Source organism: Lontra canadensis, unplaced genomic scaffold (genome assembly GCF_010015895.1).
Source record: "Lontra canadensis isolate GAN:19392208 unplaced genomic scaffold, GSC_riverotter_1.0 scaffold6, whole genome shotgun sequence".
NCBI classification, from domain to species: domain Eukaryota; kingdom Metazoa; phylum Chordata; class Mammalia; order Carnivora; family Mustelidae; genus Lontra; species Lontra canadensis.
Genome location: NW_022631000.1, coordinates 21,171,219 through 21,193,115, shown reverse-complemented (window position 1 = coordinate 21,193,115; position 21,897 = coordinate 21,171,219). Strand labels below are relative to the sequence as shown.

Below are 21,897 nucleotides of genomic sequence, written 5' to 3'. Positions count from 1 at the left end.
CTGCCTGCCTCTCTGCCTACTTGTGATCTCTCTCTGTCAAATAAATAAATAAAAATCTTTAAAAAATTAAAAAAATGCAAGCCATCATATTTAATTCCTCATTTTTAAAGAAGATTTTATTTATTTATTTGATAGAAAGAGATAGCCAGAGAGGGAACACAAGCAGGGGGAGTGGGAGAGGGACAAGCAGGCTCCCTGCTGAGCCCGGAGCCCGATGCAGGACTCAGTCCTAGAACCCTGGGATCATGACCTGGGCTGAAGGCAGCCGCTTAAGGACTGAGCCATCCAGGTGCCCTAATTCCTCATTCTTTCTGACTCCAATTCACCAAAATAAAATCCCAAGAGGAATCTTACCATGGCTTTTAAAATAGAGTACACAGGGATGCCTGGGTAGCTCAGTCAGTTGGGCATCCGACTCTTGGTTTCAGCTCAGGTCATGATCTCGGGGTCCTGAGATAGAGCCCCACTTCACTGTGTTTGGCTCTGTGTTCAGCAGGGAGTCTGCTTGAGTTTCTCTCTCCCTCTGCCCCTCTCCCTGCTTGTGCACTATTTCTCTCTCTAAAATAAATAAATAAACGTTTTTTAAAAAAACAAATAATAGAGTATACAGTACTCAAGACCTTTGGCATTCTAAGAGTTGCATCCCCAAACCTTTGCCATGAAAACATTAAAATCTTCGTGAATCCCCAGTTCACACATACCCCTGGGGTACCTGCTTTTCTCCATAAAACAGACACAGAATAAAGAGCAGGAGTGACAAAGCACCCTGGCTGGCTGCCAGGGCCAGGCCTGCCCAGCAGCCAGGACCTCACTCCCGGCTGTTAGTATCCAAATTTGTGCCTCAGCAAAATCCCTGGCGCCATCTACCATGGAGTTAGGGCGCTTGCAGAGAGTGGGAGCCGTGAATGCCAACAGCCAACTACGGAGAGCAGGCTGAAGCCAAGGTCTGAATGACCACAGCGAATGTGACAACACCCAGGCATCTTTCAGGGGCTCCTCACTCTCCTTCTCAGAGGCAATTGTCTTCTAATTTACACACTGTTCTACCAAAGCTTGGTTATGCTCCTTCTCAAAGCACAAGGGATCCAAAGCAGCATATAAAGTGGGGGGGGGTGCTGTGGGGGCTGCAGGAAAATGCTGGCTCTGTGGGAAGGGAGATACCAGGGAAACTACTAAAGACACACACACACCACTCATACACCACTCACACGTACCACATACACACCACTCACATACGCCATTCACATGCACCACACATATCACATACCACACACTGCCACTCATATACACTAAACACACCCACCACTCACATATCACATACGTACAACTCACACACACTAAGTTGGTTCAGCTGGGGTGCCTATCGAACATACACACACACCACACCCATACTACCTTTCACACACTAATTTGGCCCAGATTGGTTACCTACTGAACACACACGGCACTCACACCACATACACACACTACATACACAACACCACCACTCACACCACATAAACACAACTCACACAGGCTGGGTTGGCTGGGGTGCCTACTGAACACACTCACAGACACACATACAGAAAGCTGATTAAGCCGAGGCTCCTCGGGTGCCTACCTGTTTCCCTCGCCTTTGGGGCCCCACCTCTCTGCTGCATTCTGTCTCCTTCATGGCCTCCCTCCCCCGGTCTGCCAAGATCTCATCCTTCCCTTGTCCTCTTCTTCCTCCGACCTGTACCAGGGGTACAAACTCCCAAGGTGACAGGGTTCAGCAAGCAGAGACCACGGAGAAAGGAAGAGCTTGCACTCCCCTCAACAGGGGCAGCCAGAACCCAGCTGCTGGCTCCAGGCACTGTCCCTGAAGGGACCATGGGTCTTGGCATGCTGGTCAGTCTGGTTTTTTTTTTTTTTTTTTTTCAAGAGGGGCTTGAAGTTTACATGAAAATGCCTAAGTTCCAAAACACTGGGAAATAAATACAAAAATGTGAAAACACTGGTTGGGCCAAATCAAACCGTTGGTCTGGAGTGGCTTCCACATGCTGCTGGGAGACCTGGTCTCCCCAGGTCATGGCTTCAGGAAGAGTGAACACAAAGTCCTCCAGCAGGGTCTCTCTTGGGCTCAGATCCTGAAACCACTTTCCAGCATGACATGGTACTGAGACAGCCCTCAGATACCTCATCGGCACCTCCAACCCCTTGTCCTGCTCCACACCTGGCTTGTCCACGTGCTGGGGCCTTATCCAGACCCAGGGAGCCATCAACCCCACACGGTTACCTCCCAGGCCATGTTCTGGGCATTTCCTTTAGCCTTTGGTATATTTTACCCCGGTGGGGAGGGGACGTTTATGTGAATGAGGCATCTGCTGAACTACCCACGCCAGACTCCTGTGTGTCATGATGAGGTCTTCCCCTCCTCTTTTCACCCTGGCCCACTCTACCACCCAGCTGGCTCAGAGTCCCACAGCATCCCCTGCCACTTTGGCTGCACAGATCCTTCTTCCAGGGCCAATACCTTCAAGGTGCCCCCTCAGCCTTTTATGGAGGGAAACCTGCCTGAGTTGCCACCCAGCTTCACCCTGCCATCAGCCTCTGAACAGGGAGTGCCCAGGATTTGCGCTTATCAGACTCGCCCAGGGAGCATGTCAAAAGTGCAGATTTCTGGGTCCCCACGCCTGCCAAGATTCTGGTTCTGTAGGGAGGGGCACAAAATGAGCTCTTTTTTGGTTGTGGAGCAGGCATTCTTTACAAGTTTCCAGAGCCACTCTCCTCAAGGTGCTCAGGAGACCACACATGGCAGACATTGTCCTGGTCTATGGTCCTTCCAAGCCATCAGTCTTCTGGTGTGTTCCTTGCTTCCAGGGGCTCCCCATAGCCTTTAGGATATAATGTAGAGATGGAGGTGGCCCCAGCATTTGTCCACCTTAATAGCTACACGCAGGTGACTACCAGGGTCCTACTCTCTTTCACTCTGTCTCTGCACACCCATGTCATTCTGCAGGAATGCCTCTCCAATTTTCCTTCACGGCCAACTCCTACTCACCCCTCAAGGACAAATCTCAGATGTTACCTCTGCTGGGGAGTCTTCCGTGAATTCTCAGACTAGATTAGCTTCTTGTCCTCTTTCCTCCCATATCACCCTGCTGTAAAGGATCCCTAAATCATTTTAGTTAACTAACACTCCTACAGAGATCACTACATGCCAGACATTGTTCTGGGTGTCTTGAAATAGGAGCTCACCAAATCCTTTACTAACCCTGTGAAATAGGGACTATCGTTATCCCCATTCTACAGATGAGTAAACTGAGGCAGGGAGAGGGTAACTAACATGGGTGAGGTCACCTAGCTGCTAAGTGGCAGGACAAGGATTCAATCCAGGCAGTCTGGGTTTTCCTTAGAGCCATGTTCTCCACCCCCCCCACCCCCACCTTACATGCTATCCTCTCTTACCTGTCCTAGCACATCACACACTGTATTCCAAGGGTCGCTCATGATTTTCCTCCAGTAAGACAGACAGCTCCTGTAGTCTTTGAGGGGTTGAACTCCCAGCCCAAGACCTAACCTATGGTGGAAACTCGGGAAACATTTACTGAAGGACAAAGCTGTACATACTCATGGCACTGGGTCAACAAGAAAAGATAAAATTCCTAAAACCTCAGACTTTGAAGAGACTTTAAATGGAATCAGGCCCGATGACCTGCCTAAAATTCTCCCCTTCACAGAGCAACGCTCCCGAGTTTGCATGCCATGCTTTCCACCTCTGCACAACACTGACTTTTAGGATGCTCCACCTTATGCTTCACTGGACTGTGTCCCCACAGTCACCTGGGCCACAGAGAACAAGTCTGACCCCTGCAGAAAGGCCTCTTCAGATCCTGAAGACAACCCTGGTTTTCACTGCTGGAGGGTAACCTTCCCTCTTCCGCCTGGGGATTTGAACCCCCGTCCATCTTTGGTATTTTCCTTAGAAGCTGCTCTGGTCAACTGGGGCCCTGCCCAGGAAGATCACCCCCAGATACAGAGCCACGTGCACAGTATAGACTGACCACTTTCATGGCCAATGAACTCTGATCAGAAACAAATAAAAGTATGATATATTTCAGAAACCTCCTCCCTGACAAGTGGCTGAAGGAACACAAGCCTCGGCAGCCTTTGGGACCCCAAGAGCCCTGGTTTCTTAGGACAGTAGCCGGTGAGGGCATCTGTGCTGTTGCTTAATAGGTTTACACGGACTATATTTCCACAAGCCAAGGGCTTTCCCACAAGGTTCCTGTTCTCACATCAACGCTGGAGCAGCCACAGCTCGTTCCACTTTCTAGAAGAAGAAACACAGAGGTCTGACTTGCCCCAGGGTACACAGCTGGCAAGTGGCAGAGCAGCATTCACACCCAAGGCTGTCATTCCAGAGCCTGTGCGCTCCTGAGCGCTGCCATTTTGGGAATGCCGGTTGGAACATGGTGAAAGGAGCACAAAATACGCATTAAGGAAAGGCTGGGTTGAAGGAGGAACATGGGCAATTACAAAAAACAGAAAAAGCAGCACAACAACTAATCCAGTCTTGACATACTGGTGGTCTTTGTCCTGTTGCCCTAAAGCAGTCCCTTAATCTGAGAAGTAATTTTTACACACATACACATTTTAACTAGAATAACTAAAGATAGCCATGTCTTACTTGTTCCCTTCTACAATTTGAACACCAGGAATTTCAGCGTTTCCCTATTTCCAAACTCAAAAATATCCAGGACTTAAAAATACAAAATGAATGATTTTCATTAAAGGCTGTTAGCCTAGAGCAAGTCATTAGTACCACTTAAAATAAACATATTTTGAGAAACTATGAACTGTATCTTAACCTTTTTTATATCCTTTCCCTCCACCTCCACCCTGACACTGTAGAAAAATGCCCAACACACATATGCACTTAATGAATATATATGGGTTCACAGACCCACTTTCTGTACCAAGAAGAAATGCTTCTTTAAATTACAACCTGGTTTTTAAATTGTAAGCCGGGTCTTAACTTTCTCATATTCAAAACATCAGAAAAAGCCAACAAGACAAAATAAAATACATGATCGTTGCGGAAAGCAAATAGAACTATACTGGTTTACTTAAAGCCTGAGAAAAACCAAGTTATATTGGATTGCCTCACATATATTACCTAAAGTAATTACATGTGCTAATCTGGTATTTATTCAAAAATTAGTCAAAAGAAATGATGAAAAAAAAGTCCATATATTTTAGGATAAGAATGAAAACACAAATGTTAGTTAAACGTATACTTTTGTATTAACAATTAGTGCAGTGCCTTACACTGTAATAACCAGCAAGCCACAATGCAATTAACTAAATAAAGCAATTAAACTCCACATCTACAGAAATGGGTAAGTTCCAAAGTTATAGTTTACCTAGAAGTAGAAGAGCAGTAAGGACATCCATATCTTAATAGCTTTCCGAACTCCAACGTATCCAAGAATAAAGAGCTCCAACCCGGGTAGGCTAATTTACCCTGCAAAATTTTCCTTAAAAAAAAGTATGGCTGAAAATTGGCTCTCCTAAAACAGAAGGTACTTTCAGAGGAGTTATATAAGCAAAACACACTGGCCAATTCAGTGACGTGGAAACCACCTCATTCAAGAGAAACGCAGCAAACACAAGTAACCCACATTCACGTCTCAGATCCTGTCAGCTTCACAGAAGAAAAAACCAAGGTTGACTGTAACCTCCGACCTCCCCAGCCAAAGGATGGAAAATTTTTAATGAAAAGTTATGAGCTATTAAACTACAGAAAGTCCTAACACACTTTTTGGAAAGGATTCGTATTTTATGGTTCATTAACCATCTGGAGTATCTTTAAATTTCCTATGCCCACCTACTCTTGACCTAGTTTCCTATTCTGGAGGGATAAAATGAGTATTTTTAATTGTCTTTCGTATTAGAAACAGCCTTTCATGGGTACCAGACGTGTGCATGGAGTATGTCACAAACTGGAGGTGTACCAGGGGAAACGTGCTCAAAGCCTCCTCTCTTCAAACCACTTATTCCAGAAGCCAAGTCTTTCCCACATTCCTCAGCGCTCACAGAACCTCCCACTTGCTGAGCCACCTGCCCTTCTTTCCATCACTCAAACTGCGACAGAAGTGCCACCTCCTCACAGAGCTGTTCTATGCAGTGACGGGTGCCAACCGCGTACCTCCCATCCATCAGGGTGTGGTGGTAAAATGGAGGGAAGGCAGGTGACAGCAAAGCCAAAGTTCCCAGTGTCATACAGATACTCTCGACTTCGGGTATACAGCACCAGAAGGAGAGGGAATTTGGGTCAGCCTGCTTTTCACAACAGGTGGAGATTCATTCATTCATTTAATAAACGGTCATGAAACCCCTACTGTGTGGTAGGCAGTGCAGTTCCCGGGACAGGGAGGGAAACAGAACATGGTCCCTGGTCTCAGAGAACAGTGTGATGGGAGGAAGAGACATGAGAACTGAACATTAGAATACTACATGGTTAGTGTGAGGAGGGGAATGGGTTTAGGGCATTCTGGAAGCACAACAAAGAAGCATCAGATCTGGCTGAAGGGTAGGTGGGGGGAGTTCTGGAAGGCTCCTAGAGGAGGAGAAGACTGAGTGACGCACATGGAGGAAAGGATGGGAGGGACATGAGGAGGATGGCGTTCTAGGCAGAGGGGCTGGGGGGATCTGGGCACAGAGAAGAGGGTAAATGTGTAAAGAACGCCAAGCAATTTAGAGTGAGACGGGACCACTGGAGGACAGAGAGCCTCCCCCGGACACCATGGGCCACCCCTGTAAGGTCACAACCAAGGAGCTGCCGGGGCCAGATCTGTTTGAGGATGGCCACTCTTGGGGGAGCAGTGGGGCATGAAGCTCGGGGACCGAACCTGAACACAGGTGCCAAGTGGAGGACAAAGTGCTGGTCGGTGAGATCTGTGGACTGGCTTCATCGGCCTGCCCTTGTCTCACCAGACAAGAAACCCTGTGCATGGTCCTCACTGCCCAGGAAACACAGTTTGGTACCTAGTCCCCCTACCCTCCCAATGACCGCAGCCCCATAGCTCACTGAACAGAAAACAGACACCAACCCTCAAAGAACGAACCAGCAGGCTGAACACCCCAGCCCCTGCTGGGCCGCTTGGTGTCTCCCCCTGGGGAATCCAAGAATCTGGGAATAACCAGGCCAGTCAGGAATCTCTGCGGAAGCCAGAAACGTTTCAGGAGGCCTGGTGAGCACTCTCGTTCCTTATGGCCGAAAAAGACACTCAGCACAAAGCTCAGCGGTTTTAGGATCTGTATGCACAACCGTCCACTCTCAGTACCAATAATAAAAACACTCAGTTGTTTTAAAACTGCCTTGTTCATTTGAAAAACAAAGGCTTTGGGGCCTGCTTGTTTCCTCCCCACAAGGGCCCTCTCTCTCAGGAGGAAGGCTCCCCCGCCTCAACCCCCTGTCCCAGCGGCGCCAGGCGACACTCACAGAACTGCAGGCTGAGGCTCACGAAGGCCAGCACGGCAGCCAGGGCCAGCAGCAGCAAGAAGCGACTGCGGAAAAGCATTATTATTTGCTCTATTTTCTCTTCATGGTTTCACCTCCGAACAGGAACACGTCCTGTGAACAAAACAGAGGCAAGAAACATGTGTTCCGAGGTGGAAAACTGAGTTTGTCAACTGAAAAGAATCCAATTAGCCCGGTCTTCCAGCAGGGGAGCGTGAATCCTGGTCGCAGAACAATCGTGGGTTATGGCATTGCCCCCAGACAAGCCCAAATGAGAATGCTCCCTTCAACTTAAGAAGAGGAGACCGGTTCCTGAATGCTTTGTTTATCTGACATCCACACAGAAAGAGACACTCCCTAGCAGGACCTTTCCAAAGAAAAATGTAAGGAGCTTCATCCAGTGCCAGACAGGGAAGTCTTTCCAGACCAGCTCGGGCTCAGCCCATTCTGACAAGCAAATTCCTCACCTTCAGCGTTTTCTGGTGAATATTTTGCCGATACAATTCTGGTCTTTTAAAAACGTTCATCATTCACCTGAATGCCAATCCCTGCCACGTGTCCCACAGTCATGCCTTTAGGGATGGCTGGAGTATGCCAGGGGATCTGTCTCTACACTCAGTGGCCCCATCTGCTAACTGAAGACCTTCTCCCATCTGGACTGGTGACCCTATTTCTGCTGTGTCCACTGGTCTTCCTCTCACCATTCTCATTTCCTTTCACCATGTTAGAGCTGCGCAGGATTTCAGAAATGCTGAACAAGGCCCTTCTGTGAGAAAACTGAATGGCTGCTCGATGGTGTAACCTATCAGCCAAGTTTCTCTCCCGGTTCTCTCTGGGGCTTGAACTAGAACTTGAAGACCACTCTCTCCTTAGAAAAGGTCCAACCTTTTGACAGTATGAGGACAGTATGAGGACAACAATAATTTCAGACCTGATTTTAGTAGTGGCATCTTTTCCTCCTTCAAATATAATCACCTTCAGAGCCCCAACAGACAATCAGACAAAAGCTCATTTGCTCACATGGTGACGTTAGAGCTGCCCAACTTTGTGAATACATATACCAGAGGCTGTATACCAGAGGCACCTGGGTGGCTCCGTGGGGTAAGTGCCTGGCCCTTGATTTCACCTCAGGTCATGATCTCAGCGTCGTGAGATCGAGTCCCACTGCAGGTTCTGAGCTCAGCGTGGAGTCCGCTTGGGATTCTCTCTCCTTTCCCTCTGCCCCTTCCCACCCTGTGTGTGTACATGCACTCTCTTAAATAAGTAAGTAAATAAATAAATCTTTAAGAGATTTTGAATTGTGCACTTTGGGTGAACTGGATGGTATGAGAATTCTATCTTATATCATCTTTTTTTTTTTTTTTTTTTTTTTAAACCTATCTATACGGAATGAAGCAGGACCCGGAGCCTTAGAGTCCCTTGTTTCCCAGCCCTTAACCCCAGAAGGACCCTGAAAGGGAGTTTGAGAAGCATTCCTTTAAAGGGATTTGTCAGACTGTCTACAGATAGAGAACATTTGCTGAAAGACTAACAAAAGTGCATTTGTACCTCACAATGGCACCTGTACACCGGCCACCAGCGTCTCTGTCGACAAACAGATCCCAAATTCACACCTTCAAATACTCACTCCTTCTGTCCTTTCAGTCACCACCCCTAAGCAGGGACCAGAGCCTACTGTCCCAAGATGGCCTGTGACTCTTCCTGTGGACACCCTCCTTGCCCTGGGGAGGGCACTTGATAGCCTGGCAAGCTCTCTAGCATCCTGGCCAAGACAGCATACCACCCTGGCTAGTCCTATATCCCACCCAGGACTTCATGTATTTGGGATCCCAAACAAATATTTTGTTTCCAAAATTCCAATTCCTCATAAGCTCCAGTTGGAAGTGTTTGAAAAGACACACACATATCTGAAAGCAGATCAGCAGACTCTGCTTGGTGAAGGACAATGGCTTCTACACTGAGCACCCGAGGCGGCTGAGGTCACAGTTTGAGACAGAACATGGGTCCACCACACAGTGGCACTGTAGGTCAACCCTTCTGTGCTGACAATGAAGGTGAACCCTTGATGCTGATAAACCCGATCCCAGATACAAAATGCTAAACCTGGGTGACTCTGGGCCACCTTGACCTTGGGGGTGTCCTTGGTAATGCTCATCTGATGGCTCAACAGTAAACCTCCCCCTAGGGACCAAACAACCTAAGTAAAATCCAGGTCACAGTTACTTTCCTTTCTTTTCCTTCTTTCTGTTTCTTTCAGATTTTATTCATTTATTTGAGAGAGAGAGAGAGAGAAAGAACAGGACCTTGGAGGAGAGGCAGAAGCAGGACCCACTGAGCAGGGAGCCTGACAAGGGGCTCCATCCCAGGACCCTGGGATCATGAACTAAGCCGAAGGCAGATGCTTAACCAACTAAGCCACCCAGCCTCCCAGAGTCACAGTTTCTGTCCTCCACCCTAGACAGCCTCTACTGCCTGGCTCAGCTCCACAGGGGATAAGCATGGAACACAACATTATTCACTTGTGAACACTGGCCACGATGCTTTCAAAACATACACAACTTGGGCAGAGTAACAATGCTCAGCTACCCCCATACCTCCCCTTGGCAGCTTTCTTTTTTCTTTTTCTTTTTTTTTTTTTTTAAGATTTTATTTATTTATTTGACAGAGATCACAAGTAGGCAGAGAGGCAGGCAGAGAGAGAAGGGAAAGCAGGCTCCCTACTGAGCAGAGAGCCCGATGAGGGGCTCGATCCCAGGACCCCAGGATCATGACCTGAGCCGAAGGCAGAGGCTTAAACCACTGAGCCACCCAGGCGCCCCTACCTAGGTCATTCTTGATTGAATTTATTCTACTTTATCAATGACCTCCTTACTGAGTGGGGTGTGTGGGTAGAGACTGGATCACAGAATGGGGAGGGGGTTCAGTGGAGAAGTAGGCTCCCTGCTGAGCAAAGAACCTGGCACGGGGCTCGATCCCAGAACCCTGGGATCATGCCCTCAGCTGAAGGCAGATGCTTAACCAACTGAGCCACCCAGGTGACCCTCCTTTGGGGTATCTCTGTACTCCAGATGAAAAAAAGTGCTGTTTTTTTTCTTTATGCCTTCCTCACCTTTCTGTCACCCTGCCACCATCTGAGGCTGCCATCTTTTCCTTTATCATGAACATTTTCTAGTGTTCCTGCCTGGGAGATGGCTTTTTGGGTCTTTGAGAACTCTCCTCTTAGGAGGGCTCTGCAGTCCTTGCTACCTGAAGATGCTTTCTTGCGGACCACATCAGCAACATGGTGGGGAAAAGACAGAAGCAGCCCTATGGAAGCAGACAGGCCTGGGCCAGAACATTGAGCTCAGTGACATAGGTCCAGTTCCTTAACCTCTCTGAGACTCAGTTTCCTCATCTGTAAATTGGAGCTAGTCACCACAGGATACTGTGAGGACTAAAAGTCTACGTACCATCTCCAGCATATGACAGACATTCAAAAGACAAGGGTTGTTACTAGCATTATTCCCTCATCTTCTCTCAATTCTCTTTGCCACTTCTTCCTTCCTCCTGGGAGACAGGAAGAGTTTCTTCACCTGTTTGTAGGTTTCACCAGGTAGGCAAATACTGCAGATTCACATGTTATTGCTCACCTCTCCCTCTCCAGTTCAACTGCTGTCTTCAGCCTCTGTCCCCCTCAGGGCGTGGGAAACAATCTTGCTGCCTCTGGGAAGTCACCCACCTCTGACTTCTAAGCCCAGCGGTGTCTTTTGCTTCAGTATGTCAGAGACCAGACCTGCCACTTGGTTGCTCTGTGTTTGGGTTTGGGAGGTGAGGATCTTTCTTTTCGTCTGGCTCTTCAACTGCTTCCTGCCTCCGGCCTCTTGGGGGATTTTCCACCACACTTACTGGCAGGTGAGGCCACCAGAACGACGACCATGTTCTCTGCCTATGGTTTTAGCTGACACTGCCTTTTTACACAAGGATGAACCACAAGACTGTTCAGGGTCGTCTTCTGTGGGGGTGGAAACAACTACTACTTACTGAGTTAGACTTCAGGCTTATAGCACGGCAGATCTATAGTCTTTCTGTATCCAGAGCCTATGTAGTTTCCTCCCACATGGACTCTAAATTTGGACAAGGTATTGACTTTGTCTTATGGGGACAACAGTAGCTGAGCAGAGGCTTGAAAAATACTTATGCATTGGGGCCTGTCCTCCTCTGCTGCTTCTGGAACACTGAGACCACCATGGGAAGACACCCAAGCTAGCTGGCGAAGGATGGGAGACCACACGGAGCCAAAGCAAGCAGTCCCTGCTGAGGCTCTCGTTAGCCAGTCTGCCCATCACCACACGTGTGAGCAAGGCCATCCCAGACCGTTCCAGCCCGGCCATGCCACCAGCAGATGGGGACCAGGAAAGTCAGCCCAGACTTAAAAGAACTGCATGGCCAAACCACAGATCACAAGCAAGTGTAATGGTTGCTGTGTAAAGCCAATAAGTTTAGGAGCTTGCTACAAAATGAAAGCTAACTGATATAACAAAGTAGAAGTGGCTTACATCTTTACTAGGAATTCCTAAGTCAGGGTCTGGAGCTCCATACCACCCTCTGCAGAAAGCACAGGCAAAGCTCTACTTTTCTACGTTCCTTAATAAGCTGAGTGCTTTTTTGGAAAGGAGCTATATTTAGCTCCAGATTTAAAATACTGGGGATGTGTTGGGTTAACCAGATGGCGGGGACCGTGTACCTGCCTGACTGCTTCTAGTTTTTGGGCTACTGACATCTCTACACGTCTGTAGTTTTTCATCTGACATGGGCTTCAGTCTGGGAACACCCAACCTTTTCCCCTTAATACTCTCAGGATTTCTGCACCCTCCACTTTCTGGCCCTGCTTTGGTACCACCAAACACCAAATGGCAGGGATGTGGTCAGAGTCTCATTTCCACTTGTGCTAGGGACGGACCTGGTGTGATCACAGCCCTGGAGCTGTGCTCACAGCCTGGAGTGGGTGGTGACCTCAGGCCCCAGGAAACACACACACACGCTTTCTTCTGGAGCCTATTTTCCTAGAAAACTTGGAAAGGAGGTCATGCTTTGTTCTTAAATTTTTTTTCTTAATGGCTAGGTAAACATGGTATTTAAAATACACATGGATTTGAAGACATTTGTGTTTGCAGCTGGAGCTAGGATACCAATGGGTGTGTGTGAGCGCCCAAGAGTAGGTCCCACAGTGGGACGTGGGGTACACGGGTCAGAGAAAAGATGTCTTCAGCAGACACACCTCCTCACTGCGAGAGATGGAGAGGAGCCCTGACACGGTGACAAAGAGGCAGCTCCAGAGGCCGACAGATCTGGGCCAGCTCCCTTCTCTGCTGCTTAGTTTCTGTGTGCCCCTCTGACAACTAACTAACTTCATTTGTCTGAGCCCAGGGTCTCGATCTTTAAACGAGAGTGGGAATCAGCGTATGAGAGAGCAGGAAGGCAGCGGAGAGCACCACAGAGGCAGCAGGCATGCTTCCTGTGCTTGCCCAGCTCTGGAGGAATCATACAGATCCCTGCACCATCATCTAAACACAAAGACTTGCCCTTTCCCCCAGGCTACTGCTTCTTCCCCACGCTGTGGTTCTTCTTCCAAATCCTGGCCACTGGCCATGTCTCTACTCGCCAGCCCCAGCCGTTGGGGCAGGAAGCCACGTTTGCAGCCACGTTCCTGCCTCCCCCGGCATGGCAAGTCTTCCCTTGGCTGACTCATCTGTGGTGGCCCCAGCCACCGCGACAGGTTTTTCCAGCCTGGAACATCTGTGTCAGCTTCTGTCGGGCCCCATCCTAAGAAGACAAGGATTACCAGCCAATGGGCTCTGTCTCTGTGGCCCAAGCTCTGGCCTATTCTCCACAGAGTCCATTCTCGTGCAGCACTCAAGAAGTCATGTAGTTGTGGGTTCCCTCCAGGGATCTTCCCGCAACTTCCTTCCATGGGGGCTCTGTGCGCACGCTCCTCCAGACACTCTATCACACTTGTCCAAGTCATGCCAAGTGACAGCCAGAGACCCAAGGTCTCTGGGTCCACAGCAGAAGCCCCAGAGCCTGCTCCCTCACAGCCCAGAAAATAATGTGTGTGGGAAGTCACCGCGACAGTCGCTGGATGAGAGGCTGGGACTATGACCTACTTCAGCATGGCACTCACATCTCCTTGTCCTCTGACATCTCTCAAGGCCCACCACCTTCCAAAGAAAAGGCGCTCTAGACACAATATGGCATCACAACCCAATCCAACTCCTATAAATACAACTGTAGAAACAACTGTTTTATGTTCCAGGCTGAACTGGTAGTCATCAGATGTCTACTGGGCAAAGCCTTAGTCCCAGAGCTAAACCCACACAGTAAAAATATCTTAAATCCAGAAATAGAATTATTACTCCGAATTCCTGATGAAACAGTAAAAAATAAAACAAATAGAAAACCCAGCCAACTTTAACTTTACAGTAGATGAAAGGAAATACAGTGGTGAAAGGAAATATTTTAGAATACAATTTTGATAAAGGACTAGTTGATAGGTTCTTCCCATTATGGTAAGTACCATTTCTGAATTAAGAGGAAAAGGGAACATGTTAAAGGCATTTTTACAAACGACATTCTACCCCCAGAGATTTCCAAAAGCCCAAGGCCTGGCCTGATTTTTACCTCGTAAGAGTGGGAAATGCCATGTCTAATGACTCTAGTCTCAGGGTTTCCTTCAAAGTGTACAGAATTTAGGGTTCTAAACGTGACCACAACTGCTTGGAAGAAAAATATGTATTTAATTATCTCTTACTTGTGTAGTTAAAATGCCATTACCAGGAATAGAAAGATGTTATTAAAGAAAACACTTTAGATGTATTCTATACTTTGATTTTTTGGGTCTTAATCACCTTGGCCTAAGTAAATATGTTGTTCTAATTTTTAAAAAAAACCCAAGGCTATAATTGTGAACTAAATATGAACCAAGCAAAGGTAAAAGCTACATCATAACAGTCCTCTCTATCCCATGTCACCTCAACGTAGAGTTTAATTGCAAAATCAAAGATGCTTGTCTCAAAATAAACCAACCTTAAAAGTCTGAGGACTGATGGACAGATTTCAGAACCTCCTAGAAACTCCCAGGCAGCAGGGCAGACACTAAGGAGGCTGTGGGTTCCTAGCAGTTACACACATTCCAGTTACTCAAATTCCAGCTAGGACGCATGCTCAGTTCTAAAGGCGGAAACCAATTCACACCCCTAGTCAGTCAGTCGATTCATGCAACATTATTTCTGGGGCGCCTGGGTGGCTCAGTGGATTAAAGCCTCTGCCTTCGGGTCAGGTCATGATCTCAGGGTCCTGGGATCGAGCCCCGCATCCGGTTTTCTGCTCAGCAGGGAGCCTGCTTCCTCCTCTCTCTCTCTCTGCCTGCCTCTCTGCCTACTTGTGATCTCTGTCAAATAAATAAATAAAATTAAAAACAAACAAACAAACATTATTTCTTTTCTTAAGATCAGTATGTGTCGGGCATCTGAGTGGGCACAGAACACAGGATTCAGGATGCAGTTCCGCCATCTTGAAGCTCACAGCTGAAATGTTCAAAAGTATATATGGGAGAATGACACAAGATCTAGGAAATGCTTTAAAATATTCAGCGGGGGGGGGGCAGGAAGGGGAATTAATAAATCGAGAGTGGCAAAAGGCTGACAACTGCTGGCAAAACTGACAACTAGTTGATGGATTCTTGAGGATGTCTTGTATGATCCTCTCTGCTCTCGTGAACGTTTGAAAGTAAAAGTTAAAAAAAATAAAGAAAGGACGCTCACAGTCTGGTCAGTGGGACCACGAGTGAAAGGACCATTACACCACATGAAAGCAGTGCCACGAGGCACAAGCAGGAGCAAGATGGGGAGGAGACCCACCTAGGCCCAGAGAAGGAGGATAGCTCTCTTGAAGAGGCTCAGCTAGAGCTCAGCCTTGAAGAGCAGACTGGAGCTGGTGTATTTATAATTGCATTTTAGGAAAACAGAATGAACCAAAGCGACAGCACCAAGTGAGACTGTATTGACTGCTGGGGGGTAATGGGGAAGGGGGGGGGCCTGTTTGTGTCAGGAGCCACAGTAGAGAAGTGGGCTGCTGTGCCCGGGGAAAAGCTAGCTACCCAGGGGCAAGGGTCTCACTCCCCCTGCCCAGGCCAACCTCCCTGATGACCCCAAAGAGGCCTATCACCAAGCACACCAGAAAATACATGCACTGATGCCTACTCCCTTCCTGGAGCCCCCTCTGGGCACAGAGCCACTGACTTCCAGGTTGGAGCAGGAGGATGTCATCCCAGGATCCCTGCCACCAATCAGTGCCAGCTTAAGGGACAGGCCGACTTCCTGAAAATGACCCTCATTTTCTGGAGCAAGGGCTCTGTGTCTTCCCAGCCCCAGCCTCTTTTGGGAGGACAGGAGCTGGCCAGAGGCCTCTGTGCTCCTTGCACAGGGGCAACAGCTTAAAGGATGCCAATAGAGTACGTGGTGTGTCTCCCCTTGAACATTCCGTACATTGCCCCATGGCTGACCCTCCCAGGGCTCCTTTCTCACCAGGGTACTCTCTCCTAAAGAACAGCCTGTCTTCTCCCCTGGGGTAGTGAAAAGGTGATGTAATCCATGACAACGTCCTGCCTAGATGTGACAGAAGCGGCAGTAGCCATCTCCTGGCTCTGGGGTAATGGTGTGGGGGGCCATCCAATGCTACAGATCGATCCCCAAACTGGCCCTGGATAAAGGCTAGCATCAAGCCCAAAGCTCTTTGGCCTTCCTTGCACAGTTCACTATGATCAGGCCACACCCCACAAATCCCACGTCATGTCCTAGCCCTTCCCACAACACGCAGTTAAGCTTGTGGGCTCAGGGATCAGTTGGCTGGGGCTCAAGCCTTTCTTAAACCCTTATGGAGCCACAGTTTCCCCATCTATGAAATGGGAACAACCACAGGCTCCACGTCAAATGTTGGGTTAGGGTTAGTGAGGTTAGCAGGTGTACGGGACCCCAGCACAGTACCTGGCTCCTAAAAGCCAAGTGAGTCAGCAGTGACTTCTCTCATGGTTTTAATATTCACAACCCACATATGAGGTACTGACCCTGCTTCCCCTTCATCTCTGCCCCCACTCTAGAAGCAGCATGCCTGTGGGACCCTGCCAGAGAAGGTCAGAGTTGGTAGAGGTTTTAAATATCACCTGATTCAAGTCTTTTGGTTGACCAGGAGAGAGGCCAGAGCAGGTGAGAACTGGCAAAGGCTCCAGGCTGCTCCGGGAGACTGGCTCTTGTGACTCAAATCCTTGTTTCACAATCAGAGAGGCACCCAGCCTGCTCTCCTTGTTCCGTGCTGCCTCTCTCCTGCAGAGGACACACTATGTGGCAGATATCTCTGTCTCCCGCTATTTGCTATTTTTTCTTCCTAAGGGAATCCTCTAGGTTTTAGCTGGATACACGGCCACCCAGCTAGAGAGGATATTCTCCAGAGTCCCTTGCAACCAGCTGTTGCCATATGATCAAATCTGGGCCAATGAGTTGTGATTGTTAGTATCAGAAGCAATTCTGGGTCAAAAGGAGGCTGTCTGCACCATCTCATTCTGACCTTCCTCCTTTGCCGTTTCCCATGCTCTAAATCGCTGGTGGGGAGCTAAGCCAGCTTTCTTGACACCCATGGAGACAACATCCTAGTGCATATCAGAGAAGAACCCTGGATGGCCTCATGGGGCAGACTACCCATTTCCTTGACTGTCTACCAGCCCAAACTGTTTTGGGAGAGAAAAAAGAATCTCACAACCTTTTAAAATCATTGTTATTTCACTTCTGTTAAAGCAGTCAAACCCATATCCTAACTAGAACCTGCCATGAGCCCTAGATGATATCAGTCCTCTTCATGGCAGCTGCCTCTGTAGGCAGTGATGAATAAACATAAGCCAATTCATGACAAACTGCACTAGGCAGAAAAATCTCCTCATATACTCTAAAATGTTACCTTAGATACGATAGAGATGAGTCACGGTTGTGATAACCTTAGTTCTTTTTGAGCTTTATTTTTTATTTTATCTTAAATTATTTATTCATCTGTGAAGATGGCTTGGCTGCAGGTAACAGAAAACCCTCTTGAACACAAAGAGACTCAGTCATATTCTCATATGATAAGTCAGAGTGTGAGGAAGGGCGGCTCCAAGGTTAGTTAATTCAGGGCCCCAGAAGCATCATCAGGAAGCCAGCACCTTTCCATCTCTGGACTCTGCCATCCTGTCCTTGTTCCATCCCTAGGATGACTTCCCCTTAGGGATTTAAGATAGTGGCCACGCTCTCGGGCATCCCGTCACCTTGGGCAATCTGCAGATGGGAAAGGGACAATCCTGTGCATGCTTACTGGCAGCAAGGAAGGCCTTCCCAGAAACCCTCCAGCAGACCTCCCGTAACGGCTAACTGGCAGGACGGTGTCATGAGCCCGTGCGCAAACTCATCACCGGCACCGGGAATGGACCACCACGATGGAGTGAAACCAACTGGGGCTCACCTCCTTCCTGACAGAGGTCCATGGAGGAAGGGAGACGGTGGAGGCCTGCACAGAATCAGAGTTCTGTTACAAACAAGGAGTGAGGGGGTATCTGTAATAACCCACAGTTGGAGAAGATTTGACAACACACATGATTATTCTAAAAAATAATGACAGTACCAGGACTTTTCAGATTTAGCAGTCAAAGCACATACAGTCCTAATTCTATGTTTAAGAAACACTAGTGTTGGTACACTCAGGTATAATTTGCAGTGACAAACAGCAGAGCGGCACCCTCACGTGGCATGTGTCCTACCAACAAGACCGTTTGTTCCATATTTTATGTGTTTAAATATGCAACATGAATTATTTACCTACCATTTCTTTCCAGAAAGGATCTAGGCAGATAATCTACAGATTTAGTACTTTTTATCCCTGAAATATTAAAGACCTCACCCCCCCCCACTTCTGAACTCTACTTTCCTGCCACTCTCTCCTTTGAGGTTTTTTCCCAAACTCTACAAAGGATAAACTTGTCAAGGGGTCTGATCACTTCTCAGGACCGGAAAAGACTGAAATAACTAATTCGTCAAGCCAGGATCTCCAGTCTTACGTACTTCTTAGTGGTCTCTTTCCAACACTGTGGGAGAGGCCTGGGTTCCATCCAGCTTCACCACTTAGTTCCTTCTTAAAGTTGCAGCGGCAGCGACATCTGAAATTGGCTTATTCTGACTTAGAATGTCAAGAGCAGCTGTAAGTACCTCAACAAAAAAAAGGGAGAACATGCAGTTGGCACGATTTACTCATCACAAAGCCACTTAAAAAAATACAGCTGATTCTTTTTTTTTTTTTTAAGATTTTATTTATTTATTTGATAGACAGATCACAAGTAGGCAGAGAGGCAGGCAGACAGAGATCGGAAGAGAAGCAGGCTCCCCGATGAACACAGAGCCTGATGCGGGGCTCGATCCCAGGACCCGGGGATTATGACCTGAGCCGAAGGCAGAGGTTTTAACTCACTGAGCCACGCAGGCGCCCCAAAATATAGCTGATTTATTTATTTTGCAAGCAAACTGTGTCAATTAAAAGTCTGTTACAGGGGTGCCTGGGTGGCTCAGTCAGTTAAGCCTCTGCCTTCGGCTCAGGTCATGATCCCAGGGTTCTGGGATTGAGCCCCTTATCAGGCTCCCTGCTCAGTGGGGGAGTCTGCTTCTCTCTCTCTGCCCCTCCCCCTGCTCGTTCTAATAAATAAACAAAATCTTTATAAAACAAACAAAAAGCCAGATACATTTCCTTTTTTTTTTTTTTTTAAGATTTTATTTATTTATTTGTCAGAGTGAGCACAGGCAGACAGAGTGGTAGGCAGAGGCAGATGGAGAAGCAGGCTCCCGCTGAGCAAGGAGCCTGATGTGGGACTCGATCCCAGGACGCCGGGATCATGACCTGAGCCGAAGGCAGCAGCTTAACCAACTGAGCCACCCAGGCGTCCCTACATTTCCTTTTTTTTAAGATTTTATTTGAAGAATACCTGGGTGGCTCAGTCATTAAGCATCTGCCTTCAGCTCAGGTCATGATTCCAGGGTCCTGGGCTTGAGCCCCACATCGGGCTCCCTGCTTGGTGGGCCTGTTTCTCCTTCTCCCTCTGCCTGCTGCTCCCCATGCTATGCTCTCTCTCTCTCTCTCTCTATGCATCAAATAAATAAAATCTTAAAAAAAAAAACAACTTCCTTTAAAAGTTTGTTACGGTGTCAAGGAAAGCACAAAACTTTCAACGGGCAGGGCTGTAAAATGAGAAATACATATGTACAATAAAGGTTTGCATGGTAAAAGCCAAATTTTATAGACAAAAAAAATAAAAAGAGCTTCGGAGGGCCTGCAAATCCCAGCAATGTGAATCAGGCCCCCTGAGAGTGCAGTTTGCCACAGCCCCCTTCGCTTTCTGAAAGCTGTGTTTTCCAGGTTAACAATACTACACAGAAACGGGGTTTTGTTCTGGATAGACACATGAATGGCGGCACTGATGTATGCTACAGATCAAGGTGTTTTGCCCAACGAGGCCTTTTTCAGGCTCGAAGCACACTTGCCTACAAAGCTTTGACCATACTCGGTGCTCAATGCCAGCTCATCCCATGACTCGCTCATGATGAGGCACAGAGTTTCAGGTCCCCTGTGGACCATCACTGCCAGCGCCCAGGGCAGGAACTCCATGCCCTTAAAATATGTTTTGGAAAATTTCTGGATGGTTCAGTGGGAGGTTGGCAGCCTCCGTGTCAGTACAGAATGAACCCTCCTGCTCAAGGAGATGGTCAAGGGGGGTAGTTACCTGCTGGCGATGCTCCATGTACCTGAAATCCAAGGATTCTCTGGTTTAAGCTCTCAAAACTTTTTTGGGGGGGCAGTGTCCCTTTGCACTTGCATTTTGCAAAGTGCAAACTCACTTGCACTTGCAAACTCTACAAAAACAGAGCTAAGAGTACTGTCACACACAATCAGACATTTAGCTTGGGAAGGAATCTGAATTGCTATTAGTCCAAACTCCCTTCTAGTAAAGCAGGGATAACACTATTCTAAGCTCCAAAACTTTGATTCAGCTTAGGTTAAAGCCGTAATTAAATAATGCCTCAAAGTCAATGGTATTCATCATACACAACGGTAAGAAGCTGAGAGCTTTTCCTCTTAGACCAGAACACGACAAGGATGCCCACTTTCACTTTTATTCAATATAGTACTAGAAACCCTACCCACAGCAATTAGGTAAGATAATGAAATGAATGATATCCAAATGAGAATGCAAGAAGTAACACTCCCTGTATTTGCAGGGATAACAACCTAACCACCAAAAAGCTGTCAGACCTAATAAATGAATTGAATAAAATTGCAGGATACAAAATCTATGTAAGAAAATCAGTTGCATTCCTATATACTAATAATAAATTCTCAGAAAGCGAAATTAAGAAAACAATCCCAGGGACGCCTGGGTGGCTCAGTGGGTTAAGCCGCTGCCTTCGGCTCAGGTCATGATCTCAGGGTCCTGGGATCAAGTCCCGCATCGGGCTCCCTGCTCAGCAGGGAGTCTTCTTCCCTCTCTCTCTCTCTGCCTGCTTCTCTGTCTACTTGTGATCTCTCTCTGTCAAATAAATAAATAAAATCTTTAAAAAAAAAAAAGAAAAAAAAAGAAAACAATCCCATTTACAATTTCATCAAAAAGAATAAAATATCCAAAATATATAAAGAACTCATACAACTCGACAGCAAAAACAAACAAACAAAAACAAACCCAATTTGATTAAGAAAAAATTGTGCAGAGGAACTGCATAAACATTTTTCCAAAGATGTACAAATGGCCAACAGGTACATAAAGATGATCAACATTACTGATCTCCAGAGAAATAAAAAATACAATTCAAAAACACAAGGAGGTATTACTTCACATCTATTAGAACAGCTATCATCAAGACAATGGCTATATTACAAGAGATAGCAAGTGTTGGTGAGAATACAGAGAAGAGGAACACTTATGTACTGTTGGAGGGAATGCAAACTGGTGCAGCCACTGTGGAAAACTGTACGGAGTTCCCTCAAAAAAATTAAAAATAGAACTACTCTATGATCCAGTAATCCCACTTCTGGGTATAGTCTGGAGGAAACAAAAGCAGTATCTTGAAGAGATATCTGTACCCCACATTCATGACAGCATTATTTATAATAGCTAAAGCACGGAAACAACTTAAGTGTCCATCAACAGATAAACAGATACAGAAAGAGTGGAATATATATCTAATGAGATATTTTTCAGTCATTAAAAAAAGAAGGAAATCCTATCACTTGCAACAACACGGATGCCCCTTGAAGGCATTACGCTAAGTGAAACAAGTCAGGGAAAAACAAATAATGTATGATCTCACTTATAT

General features: G+C 47.2%; 1 protein-coding gene across 4 annotated transcripts in view; it reads right to left on the bottom strand.

Moving 5' to 3' along the window:
- Positions 1 to 21,897, bottom strand: part of PXYLP1 (2-phosphoxylose phosphatase 1) — a 70,542-nt gene that overhangs the window by 26,050 nt on the left and 22,595 nt on the right. The window contains exons 3-4 of one of the 4 annotated variants that reach the window (XM_032852365.1): positions 18,604 to 18,747; positions 7,469 to 7,600 (exon numbers count right to left, since the gene is read on the bottom strand). In XM_032852365.1, coding sequence (XP_032708256.1) covers positions 7,469 to 7,547 — 79 coding nt within the window. In that variant the 5' untranslated portion in view covers positions 7,548 to 7,600; positions 18,604 to 18,747. Of the gene's footprint in view, positions 1 to 5,387; positions 5,546 to 7,468; positions 7,601 to 18,603; positions 18,748 to 21,897 lie in introns of those variants that run through there. The other 3 variants (XM_032852366.1, XM_032852367.1, XM_032852368.1) reach the window with 3 other exon arrangements.